Source organism: Engraulis encrasicolus, chromosome 18, assembly GCF_034702125.1.
Source record: "Engraulis encrasicolus isolate BLACKSEA-1 chromosome 18, IST_EnEncr_1.0, whole genome shotgun sequence".
NCBI classification, from domain to species: domain Eukaryota; kingdom Metazoa; phylum Chordata; class Actinopteri; order Clupeiformes; family Engraulidae; genus Engraulis; species Engraulis encrasicolus.
Window position 1 is genome coordinate 52,765,432 of NC_085874.1, and position 17,931 is coordinate 52,783,362.

Consider the following 17,931-nt stretch of genomic DNA (forward strand, 5'->3'; position numbering starts at 1 on the left):
ATATCTTGCAAAAGCTCAATTGTAAAGTCTTTTTCTCATTTGCAATTGGTATAGTGAATGAAAAACAGTCCCTCAAAAGTTGTTGTGGCGAGGCTGACAGCTGGGAAACTTACTCGTTTTCTCCACGGAGGAGGGTCCAGGAGGCGGGACGAGGAGACAAGCACAAGTGGAGGAGGCAAGGTCACATATTGGGATGCACCCTCTGTGTTCTAGCTTAAAGGTGCACTGTGTAGGATGGTGGCCAGAGTAAGTATTGCAACTGTGACGCCTATTGCCAAATTTAATATTTTCATGAATATTTACTAAGTAATAAACTAATCTTTGTTAGTTTGATTCAGTTCAGTGTGTTTTGAAGCTAAAAATGTCTGTGAAGAGTGCCATTTTCCCAGTCATTACGGATGCTTAGAATCTGCTGGTGGTGTTGAAAAAGGCAACATTTCTGAATGGGCAGCATGGATTCTGGCAATAAACTATAAAAAAATATTACTCAGTTCACCTTGGCATGGCAGGGCCAATGGAGAGGAAGTGTGGTGTATGGTGGGACCAATGAGCAGGCAGCGTGGTGTATGGCAGGACCAATGAGCAGGCAGCGTGGGGCATGGCGGGACCAATGAGCAGGCAGCGTGGGGCATGGCAGGACCAATGGAGAGGGAGGGAGGGGTACAGCAGGACCAATGGAGAGGGAGGGAGGGGTACAACAGGGCCAGTGGAGAGGGGGTGTGGGGCACGGCAGGCCTGGAGAGAAATACAAGGGGGGGGGGGGATACAGCTTAGGCTGGGCCTGGGGGGGGGGTTGCAGGTTGAAAGCCCACCCTTCCACTCCCTATGTCGTGTCATGGCTGAAGTGCCCTTGAGCAAGGCACCTAACCCCACACAGCTCCAGGGACTGCAACCAATACCCTGTTATAACTCCAGGAAAGACCCGAGACAGGAGATCGCGAAACTTCAGCATCTTGAGGCAGCAGGAATCGAGCACTCGACACGTCATCATTATCAAGCAGATGGTGACCGCTGATTGGCCATGGCCTAACTGCACATCATGACACTTGTCGTCCTGGACCTTAAAGGTGCACTGTGTGAGATTTGTAATTGTTTATTTCCAGAATTCATGCTACCCATTAATTAATGGTACCTTTTTCATGAATACTTACCACCACCATCGAATTCTTAGTATTCATTATGACTGGAAAAATTGCACTTTTCATACATGCAGGCATAGGCAAGTCAGATAGCAGGCACAGATGGTGGGGGGCGGAATTTGGCAGATCAGCTGCTTCCATAAAGGAGAAAGGTAGTGAGGCTTCTTAGTTGGGCAAAGACAGTGCAAGGGGAGATTATAGTAATTGTCCATTATAGAGTCCAATCTGCTCAGTGTCCTCTTATCAGCTGTGGTAGTAAGAGCCTATAAGGTCATCTTTAGGGTGACCAGATTTGGATTTGTAAAAACACTTTTTTTGGGGGGGGGGGTCATCGGTGTATGTCATCGGTCATCGGTGTATGTCATCGGTGTATCTGTGTATCTACAGGTATGAAAGTATATATGGGTATGAGGTATGATAGTAGGCCTATAAAGTATCAACGCATCCAAAATGGTCATTTGTTTAAAAGCCACTCAAACTTTTTGGCATGCACATTCATTTGTCTACCATAAATGACAATTAAAATCTCTTCAGTTACGCCTATAGGCCTATCACATAATTTGTGTGATCATATGATGCAGAGTGTGCCTTTGTTACAATCCTAGATAGTAGGCCTAACACCTATATTGGAGTAACTTAACAGCATAACAATGCAGCTCAATTTCATAGGCCTATTCTAATTTCTCCATTAGGTTTTTAAAAATAGATTCACCATCATGTAGGGCCATATCAGCCATTCCCCACAAAGATGAACAGCATTAGGCTATATAACATTGGAAACTAAATATAAGAAACACAACATTTGTGGTTTTCAACTGAATTGATAATGAAGTTCTATTAGGCTACATATGGGTTTAGGCTTAGGCATTAGGCTATGTTTATAAGACACCTCACAATTTACCCCTCCACTATCATCGATTAGGCCTATTTAGATAGGCTATTTGTAGTGGCATGGTGCTCAGAGATTAGCAATGGGCACTGCAGCCATTAAGAGAGGAACTGGAGTTTTACCTACCATTAGATAACCCATACAGCGTTATCAATAACTGCAAAGGCAATAGACAGAAGAAGAAGCTGATGAAGAAGAAGCTTAATTTCTTAACTCAGGAATGAGTCCTTCTAGCTCCGAGAAATTGCTTTTGCAAATAACTTGCAAATGTCAGATCATGAAAGAATTTTTAGGCTAAGTCTTGTGACTAGATGTAACAAAACTTGTACCTCCCTAAATGATGGATTTGGTGGTGTTACTAGGCATACTCCTGTGTTAGATTACCTTCATACCTGGCTTCACACGGGGGATCTTTTTTCCAACTCCACCGCGAACGTGCATTTGCGTTTCTATCGGCATTGCAGTCCGTCGAACCGGCGGACAGATGCGCTTTCGCTTGTAAACATGGGGCGCACTGGCTAATCCCCTAGGCTACTTCTTTCGGACACATGGTGCGAAGTGGCTAGATTTGATGAGAAGGGCGTGACTAATTTGTGAACGGTAGAGAGAAACCTGGAGTGGAGTCAAATGGAACGGAGTGAAAATTACAGTGCAGATGAATTAGGTCTATATTTCAGGCAGTCCAATAAAATCCCGGACATTTCTGAAATTCCCCCCGGACTTTTTTAAAGGTCTCAAAAGTAGGACATGTCCGGGGAAAACCGGACGTCTGGTCACCCTACTCATCTTGCTGTAGTTTGCCACTCGGGGCTCGAACCAGTCAACCCAGTCAACAGTTCGGCATGGAAGGCACAGTAGGCCTACGATTCCACTGAGCTAAAGGGTAGATCCATGGACAGATAGCACTTTTTGGGTAGCCTACCCACCGTTGTCTGAGCTCGGTTGTCACAGACTGTGCGTAACCAGACATTGTCTTGGAACACTTTTTTTTGTATGGTTTGGTTGGTTGGTTTCGGATTTTTTGTATGTTTTTTTTTTTAAATCTAGGCCTATAATGTGTTTGTGATGGAAATCAAAATACCAGGCTACCAATACAATTCTATTGGCGCTACGAATTTCTCATCAGGCGTTGTATTGGGCACAATTGTACACTTAACCCTGTGGTAAAAATCAATCACCACCCTTATTCCAATGTTAATAGCGACTGTTTCAGATTGACACTTATTGCAGATTTTTACTGTTTACAGACAGTGTAACACCGAAGTCATGAAACGGCGGCAATCTTTTGAACGGAGACGTGCGTAGGTGTAAGTTATTGCCCACGAGAGCTGCCTGTGTGGGACGTGCCTGTGCAGATCAAAGCGCGAGAAGAGAACACAAGTTTAGACAGTTGCAGTGGGAGGACAAGGAAAGTGACTCGCGCAAGCAGATCTGGATATCCTCGCGCAGTAGCCATCACCAGTCTCCAATGCAAACTTGGGAACACCACACATGCAGTTGGACACTGCAGTTTTTGATGAATATACTTTCCCCTCTGTTTGGATTCGCGTTTTCCATTCAAAACACATTCTAGTAGAATGTTTGAACTGACTTTCCTTGGCGCGTTCTTTTTTCTTTCCACAACAGTTCGTCTTACCTTCTCCCAGGAGACTGGAGGAGGCTACAAACATTCCACGGTCTTGGATGCGAATGGGAAGTACCGACTTAAATGGAAGTTCGACGATAAGACGGTGACCTTCGAGTTGGAAGTGGAGACAACTGGATATGTGGGATTTGGATTGTCTTCCAATGGCGCGATGGCTTTATCGGATATCGTGATTGGCGGCGTGTCCAACGGAAGACCCTACCTTCAGGTACAGCCTAGTTCTACCTTTCCTTACCTTACCTTTAGGGCCCCTACCTGCAGGTAGCCTACAATAGTCTGATAGGGACCCGCCTCAAATAAGTCGAAGTAGCAGCACAGCCTACATCACCACAAATATTGTTAGACATAAGCGCATTTTGCGAGGCTGTTCATATTTCACTGAAACAATACACATGGTGGCAAATCTATAAAAGTTTCTTCGCTTAGTTTGTTCGTCATGATTTCAGACATCACGCAGGTGGGTAGTTCTACTGTAGACCAGAGAGAAATAAGAGCGCACTTTCAGGAACCTGCGGAGGATTTCACATCCACCTGGAGATATGTAGCCCTGGCAGCAGCCAGTGAGTTCACCACCAGTGCCAGATGGTAGCCTACAAAAGATTCATAGTCTGGATCTCAAGTGGTGCACTTGCGTACTGTACTTCATGTTTTAGTGTGTAAGCTATGGCGTATTAATTACGCACTAGAATAGAGTGCACAAGCGCACCATCTGAAACTCAAAAAATGGTCTGTGGCATTCATAGTGGCAAGTTGTTCTTGCACCATTTTCAGTGTTGTGAGCCCTAGCCCCTAGGCTACATTATTCATCACATACCAGGCTTTGGCTTTACTTTAGTCTGTCTGGGTGCCACACTTAAAGCCTTGTCAAGGTGTCACGAGGGGCTATACAATGTCTGTCTCCTCCTATCCATGATGATCAAATGGATGAGCTCTCTTTATCTTCAATAAAGATAAATAAATAAATAAATAAATACACACACACACACACACACACACACACACACACACACACACACACACACACACACACACACACACACACACACACACACACACACGGCATGGTCAGGACACCCTTGTCAAAGAGATTTTTAATCTCAAAGGGTGTATTTTCCGGTTAAAATAAAGATTAAAAAACACAATATGTAGCGACCAGGGGACACGGAACACGACAGCTGTCAATCTCCACCAATCAACACAAGGGGTGGTAGGCAGCTGGGGCCAAGACCAATGGGAGCCAGACTGTTATGGAACTTTAATGGATTGTTGTTCTAAAAACATATATGCAAGTTCTACGATCAGTTAGGAAGTTCCAGGCCAGAATAAAGCCACAACTTGAAAGATGTTAAACTTGTTCCATGAAACAAAAAATGGCACTCCCTGAGTGAGTAGGATCTCTTCAAATATGCTACATTTGTGTCAAAAGTGGGATAATGCATCTGTTCAAATACGCTACCATACAGACCAGGGCTTGACATTGGTAAATGCCAATCGTCCCGATAGGCCTACTGGTAAAACTTGCCAATGGCTAGTAACAGTTTCGGTCTCACTTGCCACTTTGACCGGTAACTTATTCTTTAGTGTGATGAATCACAGTAGTTGCATCAATTGCTTATATTTGAATGAAATAATATTCTAAAGAAAAAAAAAACTGACAACAAAACTCTGGCTTGTAGAAAGGCTAAATAGCGAGTGACTCGGGAGAACCACTACATTGGCCACGGAACAAAAAGGATGCTCTTACTGCAGAAGGGGGTCGCCGGCGGGCTTATTCACTATTTGCTGAAAATACTTAACTACATCATAACAACATATGACAGTACTGAGAGCCTTAAGTAACAGATTAAGACATAGTCATTACAATTTTGGTGGCAATAAGGTTATAACATAGGCTCTGCACTAAGGGGTTAACGTCAAGGCCTGATACATAGGCCTGCATACATACATACATACATAAATGCTGAAAACAACACAGGGCTGTTGGGCTGGCTTGCACAGTGAGAGACTCTCCTCTGTTGTGCAGCAGAGATGCTAGGCTATCGCTATCCCATGAGGCTATCTATCTATTCCTACATTATTTATCAGGAAACTGCTCTGTGGTGGGGCTGGCCTCACTTCTGAGCATCGCTATGCTGCACGGAGCATCAAAGCATCGGTTGGCGGGGGGGGGGGGGTCCTCAGGGCCAATGCTAAGGGAATTATATAACAACAGTAATAGTAGTAATAATAATAACAATCATCTTCTAACTAATAAATATATGTTTTGTAATTTAATTCAATACTTTTTCGTTACGTTTTTTAGTCAAGCTCAATTTAAGAAGCCCCAATTTTGGGGGGCAAAGTGGTTGGTGCCCGAAGCGTACTCCGAAGCGTACGTTTTTGCTTTTGTGGCGGCCCTGGGTTGTTTGGATGGAAAGTGACCCTACTTCTCATCTAGATGCCGCACGTTATATTTAGCACGTTTAATTTGCACACTTTTTGTAGATGAAACACCCACACAGTTTTATCCATGTGCAAACAAGGAGGCAGCCCCCAAATATAGGGCAGCTGAATTAAGTTAATTAAAAGAAAACAGTGAAACGTAATGCACCTCTTGATGCCAAATTATGTTTCTACAGAAGGTACGTTCTCCTACGTACATCTCACAGTTGCTTGCACTTGACGGTACCCACCCATTATGCCATTACATTACATTACATTACATCTTGCAGACACGTCTTAGCCAAAGCGACTTACAGTGAGGACATGATCATAGTCGATATCACTACATTACATTTCATTACATTACATTACATTGCTTTGCATTGCATTGCATTACATCTGGCAGACACTTCTTAACCGAAGCGACTTACAGTGAGGACATGATTATAGTCGACGTCATTAGCATGATCCAGCCAAACACTACAGAGATCATCAGCTACTCTTTACACACTCACTCTTATGCATTAGTCAAGTTAAGTCAGCTTTTATTGTCACTTTCTTCATATGCACAAGTCATACAAGGGAAATCAAATTACGTTTTCTCCTGTTCCAACTTGGGCCCCATTGAAATATTCACCAATGTTCAGGGCCCACTTCTGACCCAATAAACTATACAACTCAAATCAATAATCAACAGCAACACAGGCACACACACACACACACACACACACACACACACACACACACACACACACACACACACACACACACACACACACACACACACACACACACACACACACACACACACACACACACACGAATATCACTCAGATTTTTCAGAAAATGATTTCAAGGCCCACTTGCAATACTTTCAACTAGCGGGCTCCAATCACCAGTTTAAGAATAACTGCATTATGTCTTAAATATGCTTAGTTTTATGCTTAACATTTGGTATTGTTTGGAATTTGCAGACTTTGTTACTCTCATGTATAGACAAGTGGTCAGTGACGTCAGACGAGTCTTGGATGGTGATCTTCTGTCTTTGGGAAAATAAAAAATAACACTTGTGGCTTTTCCTGGGCACAATCCCTGTACTGGTGCGGAACAAAAAAAATTACGCTTTTTGAAAAAAGGTTCGTACACTCCTTTGGATTTTTTCTTCTTTAAGTTATTTTTTTCTTTTTATTCATTCTTTGGCATCGACTGGTCGAAATGTCATCATGCCAATCCAAGGGGAGTGTGCCAATCCAAAGGAGTGGGCGAACCTTTTTTCCAAAAAACACAACAACCCTTGACGTCTTTGGCCCAGGTCACAGGTCCTGTACACTGCTTTACGTGCCGGCTTCCAACAGGATTATTTTGCTGACCCCAGCAGAAAGGTGCACAGGGACCCGGAGCAGAGCTACAGGCTGGAGTACGGCAGAGAGAACGCCACGCACACCACCCTGGCCTTCAGCAGAGACCAGCTGACCTGCGACCCCAACGACAAAGACATATCGGTACGTTACCACGGCAACACCTCACCTGTGACCCTAATGTTTTGTATGTATGTATGTTTTGTATGTTGTGTTTTCGTGTAAGCTGTCAGACACCTTAATTTTTCCCTCACTAGTAATACAAGAACTCTACTCTACTCTCTCAGCAGTTGCTATACATGAACACCACTGTAATAATGTAAATGGTAGTAAAGCCAGTCTCATTCTCCTCTCCCTCCTCCTGCTGTCCATGTGTTTTCTAGGCCAGTGCTACACAACAGCAGAACTAACACTATAATAATCTAAAGCGTAATAAAGCTAGTCTTCCACTAAACAGCTCCCCAACCCCACTATTATAAGTAGCCCCAATAAATAACCCCTAAGTAAAGTTTAGGCAGTAGCATTTCTCAACTCCGGTAAATTCAAAAGTCTTATGGCCTGGTGTTATAGGATGTTGGATGTCTTTTAGTCTGGCTCTGAAGGGACCTGTCCTGTACCTTCTACCTGAGGGTGGGGGTTAGAACAAGTGATAGGCAGGATGGCAGCAGTCGCGTAGGATGTTCTTCACTCTCCGTAGACAGCCCGTGGTGTAGATGGTACTAATCTCTGGGTGAGGCGTTCCAGTGTTTTTCACCACGCTGTTTTCCGTCATCTTCTCTTCTCCCCCTCCGCCTCCCTGCGTTGTGTTCTAGGTCAGTGCGGTGTAGTAGTTGTGGAATAATACGCTTAAAGGGGTATGCCACTATTTTGGGGCTTAATACAGTTAAAATCGTTGGCTGGGGTTTATAAAGGTGGTGAAGTGTCTTATTTTTCATGTTAAGCGTTGTCTTGCTGTAAGACAAGTTAAAAGAGGGAATATGTCGCTAAGCTAGTGAAAGTCAATGTATCCGTGTAGCATTGTAGCATGCTACATGGATACATTGACTTTCACTAGCTTAGCTACATATTCCCTCTTTTAACTTGTCTTACAGCAAGACAACGGCTTACATGAAAAATAAGACACTTTACCACCTTTATAAACCCCAGCCAACGATTTTAACTGTATTAAGCCCCAAAATAGTGGCATACCCCTTTAAGTAAGTCGCTTTGGCCAAAGGCATCTTCTAAATGCTAATGTAATGTAATGTAATAAAGCCAGGCATCTTCTTCTTTTCTTTTCTTCCGCATTGTGTTGTAGGCCAGTGTGGTGTAGTACTAGTGGAATAATTAACTAAAGCGTAATAAAGCCAGTCGTCTTCTCCTCTCCCCCTCCCCGCGCTGTGTTTTAGGCCAGTAGAGAGTGTAGTAGTAGTGGATTAATAAGCGAAAGCGTAATAAAGCCAGTCGTCTTCTCCTCTCCCCCTCCCCACGTTGTGTTGTAGGCCAGTACGGTGTAGTAGTAGTGGATTAATAAACTAAAGCGTAATAAAGCCAGGCGTCTTCTTTTCTCCCCCTCCCCACGCTGTGTTCTAGGCCAGTAGAGAGTGTAGTAGTAGTGGATTAATAAGCGAAAGCGTAATAAAGCCAGTCGTCTTCTCCTCTCCCCCTCCCCACGCTGTGTTCTAGGCCAGTAGAGAGTGTAGTAGTAGTGGATTAATAAGCTAAAGCGTAATAAAGCCAGTCGTCTTCTCCTCTCCCCCTCTCCGTCTTGTGTTCTAGGCCAGTAGAGAGTGTAGTAGTAGTGGAATAATTAACTAAAGCGTAATAAAGCCAGTCGTCTTCTTCTCCTCTCCCCCTCCCCACGCTGTGTTCTAGGCCAGTAGAGAGTGTAGTAGTAGTGGATTAATAAGCTAAAGCGTAATAAAGCCAGTCGTCTTCTCCTCTCCCCCTCTCCGTGTTGTGTTGTAGGCCAGTACGGTGTAGTAGTAGTGGATTAATAAACTAAAGCGTAATAAAGCCAGTCGTCTTCTCCTCTCCCCCTCTCCGTCTTGTGTTCTAGGCCAGTAGAGAGTGTAGTAGTAGTGGATTAATAAGCTAAAGCGTAATAAAGCCAGGCGTCTTCTCCTCTCCCCCTCCCCACGCTGTGTTGTAGGCCAGTACGGTGCGGGTGATCTGGGCCTACCATGAGCAGGACGTGGGGCCCGCGGGGCCGGTGTACCACGGAGCGAACCGCGGCCGGAAGAGTCTGCGGCTGCTAAATCCAGGAAGTAGAGCCGCCGCTCCCCCCAGCACAGCCCACTTCGACCTGAAGAACACACACGTGAGACACGCACGCACGCGCGCGCACACACACACACACACACACACACACACACACACACACACACACACACACACACACACACACACACACACACACACACACACACACACACACCAGGGATGGAAATAAGCACCCATCCTCCACCTGCCAATGACGGGTAAATTTCAGTGGTGACTGGTACATTTTTCAACCAGTCACTTTTACTGGTAAAAATTTACAATCTACCTGCCACAGTGAATGGTGGGGGAAAAAATTAAGTTCCACCCCTGACACACACACACACACACACACACACACACACAACACACACACACACACTGTACATGTATGACAGCAGGACCATGTACAAAGCAACTGTGGTATTCCTGTTCATACAGAACGTAACACAAAATGCAGGTTATAAGACAAAAGTTATCGTGCATTTACGTACCTATATCCATATACAAAAGGATTTAGTGCTCTCCATCTGTGTTTCTCTCTGCCTCTCCCTCTGTCTGTGTCTCCAAAATAAGCATAAATGAATAATTATTTTACATTACATTACATTACATTAGCATTTAGCATTTTGTTCAAAGCGACTTACAAGGAGAATTTTGTTAGAATGTCCAATTGTCTGTCCAATGTTGGAATCTCTGATAATGTTTGTGCCTTTGTGCTGTTTCTTCAAGACAGGTACTCGTGCCCTCGAAAGACACGACCTACTGGTGCCAGTTATTCAAGATCCCAGAGGTCCAGACCAAGCACCACATCATCAGAGTAAGTCGACAGTAGTAGGCTATGCATGTTATGTAGACCAGGGGTGGGGAACCTTCAAATTCCTCCAAAAGCCGTAAAAGTCCTCCAAGGGCCGCACTAACCAAGGGCTGTACTAAACCAGAATGTCCCCCTGCACTTAAGACCTATATAGAAGGCAGCATCCTTTAAACCAGATCCCACCTTCTCAAGTTCCCTTGAAACATAATGTAATTGTATTGCAAATGTAATTTCTAAGATTCCTTTACAAAACATATTTCATGTGAAGCTGAATATCATTATCAATCAAGTAGGTAGCAGGCTTCACTCAGGTTTCTTGATAACTTTTAAGGGTGCTGTCCCAAATGAATACTTAGAATCAAAGAAAAGGGGGGCGCACCTTGCATCAATTTTTTTCTTTATTTTTCTGTGCACAGACGCGTTTCGGCGTGGGTCGCTCCTGGGACGGACTGCTGTTTAGTTTCTGCCGAGTAATATCACTCACACAAACATTCACTCAAGACCCAATTCACACCACACACACACACGAATGTCCAATTTCCGAGGCCGGAGCAGCAGCCGAAATACGGGTTCCCGGCTTCCAGAGGCACCACACAACCGGGGCTAAAAGTCGCCGCTCGTGCACCTAAACGCGTGGTGTGTCTGACCACGGCCACACGGATACAACCTGCGAGGGAGGAGGAGAGCGTTAGCCAAGCTAGCAGGACACCCACTATCACACGATTCTGCTGCCGAGAGGTTACCTTACCCCAAGCCACGGGTCACCTGCACCAAGGCAGGGGACACCAGCAACCCCCCGGGCAACCCCCGGTCCGTCGGCTCAAAGAGGGTTCCAAGCCCTGAATGTTGCTCAGGGCAGGTGGCAGGAATCAACTTCATGGTCCCCCCCGGAACCCGCCATGGCGCACGGCCCCGGACATTCACCACGCCGCTGGTCTCGGGGGTGGGCCGGATTTCAGCCTGATGACAGTGTTGCAGCGCTTTCAGCACCGGTCGAGGGGCAGTTGACACTGATGGGAGATCGAAAAGCGTGGGACCGTGCCGCCCAAAAAGTTCCTTATAACACTTGCCGATAACATTCATACCAAGAACCCCAGGGACCACGGAAGCCGTGCCCCCTGGGGGGTCGCGAACGACCAGAACACCGCAATCAGGCATACTCTTCCCGCAAAGCTCAATATTCAGCTCCAAGTAGCCCAAGTAAGGAATCTCTAGGCCGTTGGCCGCTCGGAGCTGCAGCCAGTGACATGAGCGTAAACGCTCCTGCCCCAAAGATTCGAAGTTGGCAGCGAAGAAACTTTCAGTGACGGTGGACACCATAGACCCAGTGTCAATGAGACAGGGGACCTGAACCCCGCCTATCCGGACGAGCAGATGTGGACAGTTAGAAAGTAACGCCTCGGCGGCATTGGGAGGGTGAAGGGCATTACGTGAGCCAAGAGAGGCCCCCCCCGGACTGTGACTCCTCAGTCCGGTGGGCGTCAGTTTCCCGAGGGCTGGTTCGGTTGGAGGGGCCCATTCTCCGAAAACCCGGAGCCTCTACGCGAGGGTGCTTGTGGGGGCCCCACCACTCGTTCTCCGTCACAATCCGCAGCAATATGGCCTGTCGCACGACAGCGCCAGCAGACAAGGGGTCCCTCCCGAGGAGACCGACCTCGCCTCCGTGGCTCCCCCTGTGTGGCACCCCGAGAAAAATGCTGGGGTGCACCCCGAGAAAAATGCTGCAACTGAGCCTGTTGATTTTGCACCATTTCCATGAGCTTCGCCATGTCGGCCTGCAACTTCTCCATATCAGATCTGGTCGGCGCCCCACCACGGGGATCCATGCTTACGGCGCAAGAGGTACCAGGGACCCCAAGGGAGCGATCAAGTGAAGACAAGGAAAAGCTACGCGGCCGCTGCGGTTCGGCGGCGCCCTCCCGTTCCCAACGCATGGCTTCCTTACGCACCGCGATCAAAGTGGCTAACGGCGTGGTCCGAATGAAACTCTTCAAGTGACGACGCAAGGCGCCCTCGTTAACATGCTCCACAAACTGATCACGCAGAAGAACGTCAGCGTTAAGAATTCCCTCAGGCGCATTTCGTCTAACCTTATCAATAAGGGTCATTAATGCGATTGAAAACTCTAGCAGTGTCTCTCCCTCTTGCTGTTTTCTCGAAAAGAACGCCTCCTGCAAGGCCACGTATGACTGTGGGCAACCGTAAAGCTCCTGTAAAATTTCTAAGATTTTCTCTGGGTTTTCTTTTTCTTCTCTCGGCCTATAGCGGATCTCATCCCGTGCCTCGCCATCCAAGTGATCGTAAAGAAAATAGGCTCTCTCGGCAGCAGAAAAATGGCGCGCCCGCATACATGCCTCCGCCTCCTCCTTCCACGCCTCGATACTTATGCCCCCATTTCCCCTAAACAATGGGCACTTCTTTTCCCTTGGGACAGGTGGCCCATATACGCGGCGGCTAGAGGAGGCTCCCCTTTGGACTCTTGGCACATAAGGCACTTTTCACACCATCGGCGCACCTCCGCAAACATGCGGGGCCAGTAACACCGTTGCCCAACCAACTCCAGTGTTCGATTAATCCCCTGGTGGCCATGGTGCTCATGGAGCTGGTTTAGGACCTCTGATTGCAGGGCAGCCGGCAAAACCAGCTGGAGGCACTCATCACGGCCACTGGGGTGTAGCACTCTCCGGTAAAGGACTCCATCGTTCTCCACAAACCGTTTCCACTGCCGCAACAGGATCAAGGCCAAGGGTGACAGAGCTTCCCGTTCCTCACCCATATACGCGGCGGCTAGAGGAGGCTCCCCTTTGGACTCTTGGCACCTAAGGCACTTTTCACACCATCGGTTGAAAGTTAGAGCACCACTGAATAAGCGCTGTGAGTTTGTGTTTTTCCTGTAGAAGCGGAGCAGCAGCCGAGGTTGGGAGACCGCCCCTCTCTCGGGATTTGGACCAGCCATCCTGTGGAGTTTTTTTGCATTTTCCAAATTTGTCTTGATCGGTTTCCGCAGCATGTCGCGGGACGCACAAGAGGTTAGGGATGAGTTGGCTGAGGTAAGAGCCGAGAATGAGCGCTTAAAGGCCTCCCTCGCCCAGCGGGCCACAAGTACGAGCACAGTAAATGGTAGCGCCCCGGCAGGGCCCGCTACAGAACGTTTGGTCTTTGTCCCAAGGGAAAAGAAGTGCCCATTGTTTAGGGGAAATGGGGGCATAAGTATCGAGGCGTGGAAGGAGGAGGCGGAGGCATGTATGCGAGCGCGCCATTTTTCTGCTGCTGAGAGAGCGTAATGCGGACGGCCTGTCGCGGCAGAATCAGCCAGACCAAGAAGACGTGAGTGACCTGGTTCCGGGTACAGCGGTCCCTAGATTGCTGCAACAGGTAGCGGAATAAGCGCTGTGAGTTTGTGTTTTTCCTGTAGAAGCGGAGCAGCAGCCGAGGTTGGGAGACCGCCCCTCTCTCGGGATTTGGACCAGCCATCCCTGTGAGTTTTTGCATTTTCCAAATTTGTCTTGATCGGTTTCCGCAGCATGTCGCGGGACGCACAAGAGGTTAGGGATGAGTTGGCTGAGGTAAGAGCCGAGAATGAGCGCTTAAAGGCCTCCCTCGCCCAGCGGGCCACAAGTACGAGCACAGTAAATGGTAACGCCCCGGCAGGGCCCGCTACAGAACGTTTGGTCTTTGTCCCAAGGGAAAAGAAGTGCCCATTGTTTAGGGGAAATGGGGGCATAAGTATCGAGGCGTGGAAGGAGGAGGCGGAGGCATGTATGCGGGCGCGCCATTTTTCTGCTGCCGAGAGAGCCTATTTTCTTTACGATCACTTGGATGGCGAGGCACGGGATGAGATCCGCTATAGGCCGAGAGAAGAAAAAGAAAACCCAGAGAAAATCTTAGAAATTTTACAGGAGCTTTACGGTTGCCCACAGTCATACGTGGCCTTGCAGGAGGCGTTCTTTTCGAGAAAACAGCAAGAGGGAGAGACACTGCTAGAGTTTTCAATCGCATTAATGACCCTTATTGATAAGGTTAGACGAAATGCGCCTGAGGGAATTCTTAACGCTGACGTTCTTCTGCGTGATCAGTTTGTGGAGCATGTTAACGAGGGCGCCTTGCGTCGTCACTTGAAGAGTTTCATTCGGACCACGCCGTTAGCCACTTTGATCGCGGTGCGTAAGGAAGCCATGCGTTGGGAACGGGAGGGCGCCGCCGAACCGCAGCGGCCGCGTAGCTTTTCCTTGTCTTCACTCGATCGCTCCCTTGGGGTCCCTGGTACCTCTTGCGCCGTAAGCATGGATCCCCGTGGTGGGGCGCCGACCAGATCTGATATGGAGAAGTTGCAGGCCGACATGGCGAAGCTCATGGAAATGGTGCAAAATCAACAGGCTCAGTTGCAGCATTTTTCTCGGGGTGCGGCCACACAGGGGGAGCCACGGAGGCGAGGTCGGTCTCCTCGGGAGGGACCCTTGTCTGCTGGCGCTGTCGTGCGACAGGCCCATATTGCTGCGGAATTGTGACGGAGAACGAGTGGTGGGGCCCCCACAAGCACCCTCCCGTAGAGGCTCCGGGTTTTCGGGAGAATGGGCCCTCCAACCGAACCAGCCCTCGGAAACTGACGCCCACCGGACTGAGGAGTCACAGTCCGGGGGGGCCTCTCTTGGCTCACGTAATGCCCTTCACCCTCCCAATGCCGCCGAGGCGTTACTTTCTAACTGTCCACATCTGCTCGTCCGGATAGGCGGGGTTCAGGTCCCCTGTCTCATTGACACTGGGTCTATGGTGTCCACCGTCACTGAAAGTTTCTTCGCTGCCAACTTCGAATCTTTGGGGCAGGAGCGTTTACGCTCATGTCACTGGCTGCAGCTCCGAGCGGCCAACGGCCTAGAGATTCCCTTACTTGGGCTACTTGGAGCTGAATATTGAGCTTTGCGGGAAGAGTATGCCTGATTGCGGTGTTCTGGTCGTTCGCGACCCCCCAGGGGGCACGGCTTCCGTGTCCCTGTGGTTCTTGGTATGAATGTTATCGGCAAGTGTTATAAGGAACTTTTTGGGCGGCACGGTCCCACGCTTTTCGATCTCCCATCAGTGTCAACTGCCCCTCGACCAGTGCTGAAAAGCGCTGCAACACTGTCATCAGGCTGAAATCCGGCCCACCCCCGAGACCAGCGGCGTGGTGAATGTCCGGGCCGTGCGCCATGGCGGTTCCGGGGGGGACCATGAAGTTGATTCCTGCCACCTGCCCTGAGCAACATTCAGGGCTTGGAACCCTCTTTGAGCCGACGGACCGGGGGTTGCCCGGGGGGTTGCTGGTGTCCCCTGCCTTGGTGCAGGTGACCCGTGGCTTGGTGCAGATCCCTGTAGTTAACGTCGGTTGTACGGACGTCCTGCTGTACCCTCGTACTAGACTCGGACAGGTGAATGCTGTGTCGATCATCAGCTTGCCACGGGACGTGGTGGAAGTCCGTTCCGTGGCCGCCATTACTGACCCTCAGGCGCCTGCCCCGTCGCCTTTGGAGACACAAATCCGCGCAGTGGACTTGTTACCCCTGCCTGCCGAGGAACAGGCTGAGGTCCGGGCCCTGCTTCTGAGGTACTCTTCGGTCTTCTCCGCCCATGAGGGCGACTTGGGTTGCACTTCCCTAATCTCGCACGACATCCTGCTGTTGGATCCGACACCGGTCCGGCAGGCACACGCCGAAACGCGTCTGTGCACAGAAAAATAAAGAAAAAAATTGATGCAAGGTGCGCCCCCCTTTTCTTTGATTCTAAGCTGAATATCATTAAAAGTATATTAGCAGCCGGATAAATAGCCCCCACCCCTGGTGTAGATAATTACTCCACATACTAAAAGTTGATGGTAGCCTATAGCAGTGTTTCCCAACCAGGGGTACGTGTACCACTTGGGGTACGCGAGCACACTGCAGGGGGTACTTGGAAAAGTGTTATTATTATAACAAATGTATGGAGCAGCCACATCAGGACAGAGAAAATGATATAGAAAATTAATTAGGGGGTACTCATGGCACAACTAAGAGGCTTAGGGGGTACGCAAGACAAAAAAGGTTGGGAAACACTGGCCTATAGTAATATACTCGTTGCCGCTACATGTCCAGTTTGTGGTTTATTCCTCATGAACATGTGTGTGTGTTTGAGGATGTGCGCCAATTGTCTCTGAAAACTCTTGGAAACATAGCGTACCCAAGTTGTTCCCAAACTGGCAGTCAGGGAGTTTCGGGGGTTGGGTGGGTTAGTCTTTAGAACAGAAAACCAAGAACTATTTGAATCTACGCGAATCGTATCACCAACCTACTTCCTGTATCCTGGTTGTCTCAACTCTGAATTCCATGGGTCTGGCCCCTCCCTCTACACTGTGGTGGCATATTTATGGTAGCTCTCGATAGCCTAGTTATGCCCACTCACAGGTAGTGTGGGAAGAAAGATATTTTGGAAAACGGGAGAGCGAGAGCAGTATGTACTTATGAGAATACCCAGGTATGAGTGAACAGGGTATCAGAGAGTGCACTTCTAGCTATGAGTGAACAGGGTATCAGAGAGTGCACTTCTATCAACCTCTCTGGCTGCCATTGGGCCTTTGTTTATTCGTGAGATTTATTTGACAGTCCCCACCCCACCCCCACCCCTCCCCCACCCGTCTCGCCTGCTCTACACTGTCATTAAACAGGAGCCTGTGAAGCGCGATCGCCCCAGGGCCGCCGCTAGACATGAGCAGAGTACGCAGACTGCTTAGGGCACCAACCAGTGTTTGGGGCACCAACCACTTTGCCCCCAGAATTGGAGCAGCTTAAATTGATTAAAAAAAAAAAGTTTTAGGAATACCAAGGCTCTTGTCTTCTTTGTTATTAAAATGCCTTTATTTTGGTGGGCATAGCATGATTAAAATACTTCGACGCGTTTCGGCATGAAGCCTTCGTCAGGAAGTGAATTGAATTGATATTGACTAAAAACCTGAAATGAAAATGGAAAAAAATGCATTACATTACAAAACATATTTATGAGTTATTAGATTATTCTTATTTATTCATATTTATTGTTATTTAATTATGAGGGGGGGGGGGTCCTGACCAGTTATGCCTAGGGCCCCCAAAACCTTAGCAGCAGCCCTGTTAATCCCCCCCCCAGTCATCTCCTACCCACCTGTACTTTGAGTAAATTACACGTCCCAAAGTATAATTAAAGCAGCCTCCAAAACAACACTGGGAACACACACACAGTAGATATTTATATGAAGATGCTTTCTACACACAGCATATATTTATGAAGGTGCTTTCTTTCTGCCTTTGAAATATGATTTAATTGGTTGAATGAAAGACGTTCTTGAGGCTGGCTGTCAAACGAAATAGCAGGAACCACAAAGAGATTTATCTTCTCGTTGGCCCTTTAATGGAATAACGCAACACTATTGGAGTCAACTA

The 17,931-nt window shown here is 47.9% G+C and overlaps 1 protein-coding gene across 1 annotated transcript in view; it reads left to right on the forward strand.

The window, feature by feature from the left end:
- The first annotated feature begins 3,437 nt into the window (after positions 1-3,437).
- Positions 3,438-17,931, forward strand: part of moxd1 (monooxygenase, DBH-like 1) — a 79,470-nt gene continuing 64,976 nt past the window's right edge. The window contains exons 1-4 of the mRNA XM_063222593.1: positions 3,438-3,881; positions 7,450-7,596; positions 9,584-9,751; positions 10,427-10,510. Coding sequence (XP_063078663.1) covers positions 3,606-3,881; positions 7,450-7,596; positions 9,584-9,751; positions 10,427-10,510 — 675 coding nt within the window. The 5' untranslated portion in view covers positions 3,438-3,605. The remainder of the gene's footprint in view (positions 3,882-7,449; positions 7,597-9,583; positions 9,752-10,426; positions 10,511-17,931) is intronic.